Genomic DNA, 9,598 nt, shown 5'->3' on the forward strand with positions numbered 1-9,598 from the left:
GCATATATGATGGAAAAAATAGTTTGCCTATGCCTCAACCTATGTGGTGTTGAGTTTCATGCAAAGTGATGCTCCCATACCATAAGTATTTGTTCGGATAACACACCTAGGAGCGCATTTTTTGACGGTAGTGCATATCACAAGGATGAAAATGTTGTATAATGCATGATTGACAATTCAAATCATATCCGATGGGCATAATACTTTGTGCACACCTCAACCTAGATAGTATTGATTTGTGTGCAAAGAGGTTCCCCAATCCGATAAGCACTTTTTCAAATAACTCTTCTAGGACCATGTTTTTTGATGGTTGTGCATGACACTAAGGCAAAAATGGTATTTAATTCTACCTCGACCATGCAAAGCATATCCAATGGGAACAATACTTTGCATGAGCCTCAAAAGAGGTGGTATTGAGTTACATGCAAAGTACTACACCATCTGATAAGCATTTGGTTGGATAACACACCTAAAAGCATATTTTTTAATGGTTGTGCATGATATTGAGGCACAAATGGTATTTAATGTGTGATATACCAAGCAAAGCATATTCTATGGGCATAATACTTTGCACGCACCTCAAGCTAGGCGTTATTGAGTTACATGCACAGTGGCATGTCCGTCTGATAAGTACTTGATTAGATAACACACCTAGGAGCATGTTTTTTAACGAATGTGCTTGACACTAAGGCAAAAACGGTATTTAAAGCTCAATTGACCATGCAATGCATATCCGATGGCCAAAATACTTTACCTGCACCTCAACCTAGGTGGTATTAACTTGTTTGCAAAGAGGCACACCCATATGATAAGTACTTGGTTGTATAACACACCTAAGGGCGTGTTTTTTTACAGATGTGCATATCACTAGGATAATGAGTAAAGTACCATGCAATGCATATCCGATGGTCACAATACTTTGCACACACCTCAACCTACTTTAACTTGACTTGCGTGCAAAGTGGAGCCCCCATCCGATAAGTACTTGTTTGAATAACACACCTAGGACCGTGTTTTTTATGATTGTGCATTACACTAAGGTAAAAATGGTGTTTTATGCTTGATTGACAATGCGACGGATATATGATGGACATAATGCACACACCTTAAACTATCTTGAATTGAGTTACATGCAAAGTGGCACACCCATCCCATAAGTACTTGATCGGATAACATACCTAGCAACGTGTTTTTTTATGGATGTGCATGACACTAAGGCAAAAATGGCATTTAATGCTTGATTAACCATGCAAAGGATATTCGATAGGCACAATACTTTTCATATGCCTCAACCTCGGTGGTATTGACTTGTTTTCAAAGAGGCACACCCATACGATAAGTACTTGGTCATATAACACACCTAAGGGTGTGTTTTTTTAGGGATGTGCATATCACTAGGGAAAAACGGTGTATGATGTGTGATCGACCATGCAAAGCATATCCGATGGTCACAGTACTTTGCATGCACCTCAACCTAGTTGAAATGGACCTGCATGCAAAGTGGAGCTCCCATCCCATAAGTACTTGATCGGATAACACACCTAGCAGTGTGGTTTTTTATGGATGTGCATGACACTAAGGAAAAAATGGTATTTAATGCTCGATCGACCATGCAAAGCATATCCGATGTGCATAATACTTTTCCTATGCCTCAGCCTAGGTGGTATGATCTTGTTTGCAAAGAGGCACACCCATCCGATATATACTTTATCGGATAACACACCTAGGACTGTTTCTTTTAATGAATGTGCTTGACACTAAGCTAAAAACGGTATTTAATGCTCGATCGACCATGCAAAGCATATCCGATGGTCACAATACTTTGCACACACCTCAACCTAGTTGAAATTGACTTGCGTGGAAAGTGGAGCCCCCATCTGATAAGTACTTGTTTGAATAACACACCTAGGACCGTGTTTTTTTATCGTTGTGTATTACACTAAGGCAAAAACGGTGTTTTATGCTTGATCGACAATTCAAAGCATATCCGATGGACACAATACTTTGTACACACCTTAAAATAACTGGAATTGACTTACATGCAAAGTGGCACACCCATCCCATAAGTACTTGATGGGATAACATACCTAGCAGCGTGTTTTTTTACGAATGTGCATGACATTAAGGCAAAAATGGTATTTAATGCTTGATCAACCATGCAAAGCATATTTGATGCACACAATACTTCTCCTATGCTGCAACCTAAATGGTATTGACTTGTTTTCAAAGAGGCACACCCATCCAATATGTACTTAGTCAAATAACACACCTAAGGGCGTGTTTTTTTACATATGTGCATATCACTAGGGGAAACACGGTGTATAATGTGTGATCGACCATGAAAAGCATATCTGATAGTCAAAATACTTTGCATGCATCTCAACTAGTTGAAATGGACCTGTGTACAAAGTGGAGCCCCCATCTGAGAAGTACTTGTTTGAATAAGACACGTAGGACCGTGTTTTTTTACAGTTGTGCATTACAGTAAGGCAACAACAGTGTTTTATGCTTGATTGACAATGCAAAGCATATCCGGTGGGCACAATACTTTGCACACACCTTTAAATTGATGGAATTGACTTATATGCAAAGTGGCACTCTCATCCCATAGCCACTTGTTCGAATAACACACCTAGGACCGTGTTTTTTGATGGTTGTGCATGACACTAAGGCAAAAATGGTATTTAATGCTCCCTCGACCATGCAAAGCAAATACGATGGGCACAACACTTTGCATGATCCTCAACCATAGTCTTATTGCATTGCATGCAAAGTGGTACACCCATCTGATAAGCACTTGGTTGGATAACTCACCTATAACTTAGTGTGTTTTTTTTATGGTTGTGCATGACATTGAGGTACAAACGGTATTTAATGCATGATATACTATGCAAAGCATATTTGATGGGAACAATACATTGCATGCACCTCAACCTAGGTATTATTGAGTTTCATGCAAAGTGGCGTGTCCGTCCAGTAAGTACTTGATCGGATAACACACCTAGGAGCATGTTTTTTTATGAATGTGCTTGACATTAAGGCAAGAACAGAATTTAAAGCTCAATTAACCATGCAATGCATATCCGATGGGCACAATTTTTTCAAGGTCCATTATCAATTGGTAGTCTTACATGCATGAAGAGAAAGAGAATCCAGATAGATCCACAAAAGCAACCAAAGAGGAAGAGAGTAATGAAGGAGGAGAACATGTTAAATGCATTGGGATATCTATGTTGCAAGCGAAGATGTATGCACTTCATTGATCTTGCAGACATCAGGGAATGTAGAGGACACATGTGGCAAAGAAGAGGAAGCGAAAGAAAATATGAATACCTTCTCACAAGTCTCTCTTGCTTTCTTCAGAATGGTAATAAAAGACTAAGTTCAAGACAAAAGGTAAAACCTCTCATAAATGGTACATATTGGGATTTAGTCACCAAGGCAAAGGGTAGCAACAAATTTAGCATTCATGGTAATAGAGGAAGGTCCAAATCAAGAATCTCAACTGTCAGGGTAGCATCAATTTTGCAAGACTTCATACATGAAATGCTTTACCTCAACCCCATATATATACCAAACTCCCTAACAATGACGCGATCACTGAAATGCACCTTCCAATTGGCTTGACAAAGCTTGAAGTATTTGACTCTATTGCAAAAAAGCAAAGGCAAAGAGGGGATGCCGTGGCTTCTTCTCATACTTTGTATACTCTTTGGAAGAAGAACTTTGGATATGTTAAAATCCCAAAGAGGCAAAAAATATCAAAGTGCAATGTCTGTGATGATTTAAAGCGATCGATTGAGAGTGCAACATATCCAAATTAGAGGGAATTATACAAAAAAAACAAAAAATCTCATCATGACCTTATTCGACATTCCAGACAAAAATATGCATTTTGAAAGAAGCAAGCTATTTCGCATCCCGATGACTACATGTGCCTTATTGTAGATGGCATGGATCAAAATACAATAAAATTGCCTCGTTTTGTTGCCACTCCACCTAAATTACAAGGAAAGAACTTTCTAAAGACACATCTATGTGAAGTGTAAGTGCATGGAATTAAGTTTTTTGCATATATATGGATTGATTCCTTGCATCTACATGATAGCAATCAAGTTGTAACATCTATTATGAAGGCAATTCGCAATGTACATGCAGAAAAAGGTCGCCTACCACCAACTTTGAGAATACAAGCTGATAATTGCTAGCGAGAAAATAAGAATGTACTCATGTTTGCATTCTGCTCCATGCTAGTTGCTCATCGAATCTTCAATGAGGTCGAATGTGGATTTTTGTATGTTGGGCATACACATGAGGATATCGATCAAGTTTTTAGCACAGTCTCAAGAGAGCTTAAATGCAAGGATGTGGAGACAATAGATGACTTGGTAAGAAGATGTGGCAGGCAAGTTGATGGTCATAAGGAAAGTACAGTATGTGAGACGCTCGAAAGAATGTATGATTAGAAGAGCTTCATTCTACCTACGGGTGGTGATGCATTGACAGGTCATACCAATTCACACTACTTTCGTTTTTTTTTTAAAGATGAAAAACCCGTAATGCAATGGCAACAGTATTCTCATGATACAAAATGGGAACCTAAAGAACCTTATAGTCTCTTAACTTCAATTCCTAGCAAGGAAATGTATCCAACATGGGCTCCTATACAAGAATTCAATGAAAGGTCTAACTTTGAAATAGAAGGATTAAAAGCATTTATTACATACAAAAAGGAAATGCTCCAGAGATATCCTGATTCGAAGCCTACTTGGAGAGAACACACTACCATTGTAATTAACAAGACACGAAAATTAATAAAGGACCTTGAGAGAATGCGAGGCTCAAAGGATGTTAAGGAAGAATGCAATATATTTTGGCCAAATGTTCATAACGATTTGTGCCCAGCTCCAGTCTTTGAAAATGAATTTTTATCATTACTCCCACGTCCATATTGTGGACCGAAGAAGAGAGAGTTTATGCCACAAGTAGATATAGAGGTCGATTGTTTTGTTGTGGTTCAGCCATCGGATGATGAATATGAGAATGTAAAGTTTTGGGTTGCAAAAGTAGTTGATGTGCATAGAGATGATCAAGGGAGAGCTCCAACATTTACAGTGGTATGGTATGAGCCAAAGGGCAGGAAGGAGAATATGGATAACAACACATTGTATACTAATTATATAATGAAAGAGTGGGCCCCAAATGATGAAGCAGTCTCACAAGTTTCGATGAAGACAATCATAGTGTCTTGGCATTCAAGGGCAAAGAAATCAAAGAAGCGCATGGGATATGAGGTAGAAGAAAAAATAAAAATACCCTCAAAATACCACAGCAAAGTATTTTGCATATACACGAATTTATAAGGATGCTCGCCATGGAGGAAGTAGAAGGAGACAGCGCAAATGAAGAATGTCCATGATTAAGCTTTGTATTGAAGTCCATTGAAGGATTTTATTTGGGTACTAGGCAAGAAGCCAATTGACAATTATAATCATATATTATTAGACTAGTAGGTGCAACTGTACTGAGTCATCACCTCCTATGTCAAATGAGAGTCAAAATATGCACTGGATGTCACCCAAGGGGCAAGGCTTGGCAAGACAATAGGGAGTTAATGCTAATGGCACCTGGCAAGGGACTATCACATTGAGCAATAAGACAATGAGGAGTCAATGCAGATGGCACGAATTCAGGCTCTTTAAGAGCAACAATTTAAATTGTAAACATATGTTCAATCTATATCATTTTATACAAAGACTCCAGCTGAGAGCAACGTCTCTCAATGTAAACATATAATGATAGCTATAATTGCTATTATAATTCTTTGGTTCAATACAAAACTTAGGTCTTATGGCATCATATTGTTCTTTTTCTATTTATTAAAATTTTTAAAAATTTTGTGCATATTGCGAGTGACAATGTTATTTACCTGAAATATTTAAGTCTCCTTTCATGGATTTATAAATATATCACGTTAAGGAAAAATATTAAAATTAATTAAATTAACAAATAACTTAGGTATAGCTAGAATTTCTAAAATAGGATTATTTTAAAATTTTGCATGTTAATGCAAAAGTATAGATTGAAAAAATAAGATTTTTATGTGAATATGATAGTGCCACAAAGTGAACTTTTAATTTGGGAATAATATTTTTAGAAAGTAAAATTTTGATTTGGGAAGGATATTTTCACAAAGTAAACTTTTCATTTGGGAAGGATTTTTGGGCTTCGTCCAATAACAACAAATAAAGTCCAAAATTAATGAAATAGGTGTTTCTAGCTGTGCCTATAGACGCACCTGCTATTTTGCGCATCTATCAAGTGCGTCTATAGTTGCTTTGTCTTGTTGTGAATGAACGCTTGCTTATCTGCGAGCCTATATAGCGGTGAGTATTTGTACTAATATTTCATTCATACGAATAACTTATTTGTACTAATAAGGATTCGTACGAATAAAAAACATTTGTACGAATAGTGTTTGATAATGTGACAAATTTTGGAAAAAAGTGATGTTGGACCAATTTTTTCATCGATTTTTTTGTCCTTCAAATCATTCACCCGATCTTCCCAAACTTTTTGAAGCATGGATTAGAAGTTTTTCACTTAGGCAATGAGACATTTAGTAACATAGATGGCTCCTGTAAAGTTCTCCGCCCAGTTGAAAATCCCCTTGTTAGCTCTCATCTTAGATATCTTTCAAATTGAGATCCCCTTCTCATGAAACCCTTTCGATAATGGAACTCCTTCAATATCGAATCCTCCCCATGCCTAATGCATGCCCCTGTGGACCTCCTAGAATGCGAAGTGTCCTCCCAAAGACCTTAATCTTTTAATCCTTTTTGGTATCCCTCTCTAATGTTAGGCCTATTGATTCATAGGCACTAACAATAGTTGTAGTTGTAACCACCATTGCACCATCAAGTCCTCTTAGTTTCATGCCTCACTACTATAACCATGCCCTACGGTTCCAAGGTTATGGTTGACATAACACTCTTTGCGGAGGTTTATAAAATGTAACATCCTTGTTGCTTAGGTTTATAGATATTGTTTAATGGAAAGGTGAAATACGCATCAAATGGAAGTCCATTATCATCAATATGGTTAAACCAAAATGTAATTATCATTACGTTAGATAAAAGACTTCATGATATCTATGATTAGTATGCCCATACTAAGGTCAATGGAAACCCACCCTAGAATTGGAAGAGTTCAACGATTTGAATTGCTAGAAATGCAGTTTTTGTGACCTTCAAAATTTTTTTATTCGACAGTAAACCAGCGTTCTTCGTGAACATTTATAGGCGAGAGACATGGGACGTAGCGAGCGGAAGCGCTCTTAAGAGGCCGGACCAACGGCTCCGACTCGCAGGACGACTGGAAACTTGACTGTGCAAACTTCATCTCTGCTGCCCCATGCAGCCATGAAGGCTTCCTGCCAGTTGTCATCCAGCAATTCCAGGTCTTCATCCTTTGCGCGTTGAACGGCTGAGGCCGTTTTGATAAAATTCAGGAAACCTTCAACTCGCATCTGCTTCGACGTCGACTCGAATCGAATTGGACCTGTCCCCCTCCCATCATCCAGCACAGATTCGAACGGGAAGGGCAGAGATCTGTACCAATCTTCCTGCGAGAGTCCTGCAGCCTCGCATTTGGAGCCTATATCTCCTTCTTCTTGAGATACTCTCTACACGGACCGTTCACAAACTCCCGAAAGACAGCATCTATGGCATCGTTCACAAATACACATGTGTAGCACCAGGCTGCAAAAATGCCCCCCGGCTTCCTCAGGACATGTTTCACTTGCGGGTAGAACGCATCTGGATCGAACCAATGAATTGCTGTTGCTACCGTCACAAGATCGACAGAGCCCTCAACACCCACCACCTTGTGCAACTCCTCCTCTGACATAGGGACCGACGTACACGCATATGTTACGTTCTCTCGTCTGGGCGCGAAGCTTAGCTGCCGTTCGCTCACATCGGTTGCAATCACCATCTCATAATGCTCTGCGACCTGAAACAAGGTGCAGGTTGATTAGCGTCAGGATATGAACAACCCTGCAAGGTGCAATTCACTGCGGAGATTTTTATGGATGTTCGATTGGCTTCGACATGCTTTTAGCAAAGAAAAGACCGGCCTTACAATGCCCCTCTGTCATGAAGAAGCTATAAAGACGACATTCCTAAATCTCTGTCAGATGGAGTAAATTAACTTACACAAGCGAACACAGTAAAGCATGCGTTGCCCTGCGAATAACATCGGGAAAAATCAATAGCTACGAGCAACGGAAGAAAGAAAGAGAAAGATGGGAAGGCAGACCGCCAAGGCGGCCTGGCCGTTGCCGGTACCCACGTCCCAAGCTCGCTGGTGGAGAGGGGTGAGGGAGGCGAGGAAGGAGAAGAGAGAAGAAGGATAATCAGGCCTAGTCGCAACGTAAAGGTGCGCCTGGCTGTCGAAGAGACCCGCCATGGCTGTAGCTATGAACAAGGGGATGCAGTTAAGTTTGTCGTTCCTTCTTAGACAGGAGTTCTATCTATAAGGTTTGTGGAGAGTCCTAGCATCATCCAGCTTATGTGCTGTGAAGACGCTTGGACCTAATCTTCGGCATCGAGTATGGTTTGTCAATAGAAATTTCAAGTCCAATAAAAAACAAAAATCATTTTATTAACCATTTTGTATATTTCCATTTCAATTTGGCACCAAATAGAATTATTTTGAATTTTGGGGATCTATTAGCTTAGCTTCATATATAAGTGTCTTGACATATGCAGAATCTGTTTTCTCTCTTAAGGAGAGGTTTGGGGGAGGAAGATTGGAGAGTGATGGACCGTAGGATTTCAAAGAATTGGGGCGTTAAATATGGATCGTTGGATGCAGATGGACCGTTGGATTCTACAAAATTGGGAAATTAATTTGGATTGTTGGATGCACACACGTTGCCTTTCAGTTGCCACCAAACTGCCATCCTGAGAGTCATTCACGCATGTTCCAAGCATAGTTCTAGTGGTTTGGTAAAGTCGCAAGAAAGGAGAGAGCATTGATTGAAACATTGATGATGAGCAACATTCCCAATGGCAAAGTAGAGGCTATACGTCGCAAAGATTTGGAGAGATAGCGTTTGCTGAGTGAGAAGGAGATCTGCCCTCAACCCCTAGCCACAGTACTAAGAAGGCTCCTGAACGTATGTGATAAGCGTGGTTTTTACAAAGGCCCTGTCGAATTCTTGCTCGCCTCTTCAATGGAGTATGAGAAGTTTGGCATGACGACCAAAGGTTGTTAGATTTTCTTTTGCTATGTTCAAAGAATTCCTTCCAAGGTTTAGTATCATTAGCCCCATCCATTTGAGGTTTAAGGATTGCCAGGGGATGATGAATGGTCATCAACAACTTACTATACTATACTTTAGAATATCCACTGAATATTCCATAGTCACAAGACCTTTAATTGCTGATGCTTTAGATAAAATAATTATGCAGGTTTTCTATCTCTCATAAATCCACCCTCATCCTTAATTGAATTTTTTGCTTTAAGTTTCCTTAAAGTGTTTGGGCATTTCAAAGCTTTTGAAGCTATGGTTGAAAAAGAAATAGGCTTGCAA

At 39.3% G+C, this 9,598-nt stretch overlaps 1 protein-coding gene across 1 annotated transcript; it reads right to left on the reverse strand.

The window, feature by feature from the left end:
* Nucleotides 1–7,336: 7,336 nt before the first annotated feature.
* Nucleotides 7,337–8,469, reverse strand: LOC147880397 (uncharacterized). The gene is made up of 3 exons (XM_087370604.1): nucleotides 8,320–8,469; nucleotides 7,695–8,013; nucleotides 7,337–7,662 (listed from the first exon to the last, which is right to left on the reverse strand). Exons 1-3 carry the CDS (start codon nucleotides 8,467–8,469, stop codon nucleotides 7,337–7,339), a joined length of 795 nt encoding a protein of 264 aa, XP_087226730.1.
* Nucleotides 8,470–9,598: the final 1,129 nt, after the last annotated feature.

The sequence above is a fragment of the Dipteris shenzhenensis genome, chromosome 32, assembly GCF_047967505.1.
Source record: "Dipteris shenzhenensis isolate YYH24624 ecotype China chromosome 32, Dip_SZ_1.0, whole genome shotgun sequence".
Classification (NCBI taxonomy): domain Eukaryota; kingdom Viridiplantae; phylum Streptophyta; class Polypodiopsida; order Gleicheniales; family Dipteridaceae; genus Dipteris; species Dipteris shenzhenensis.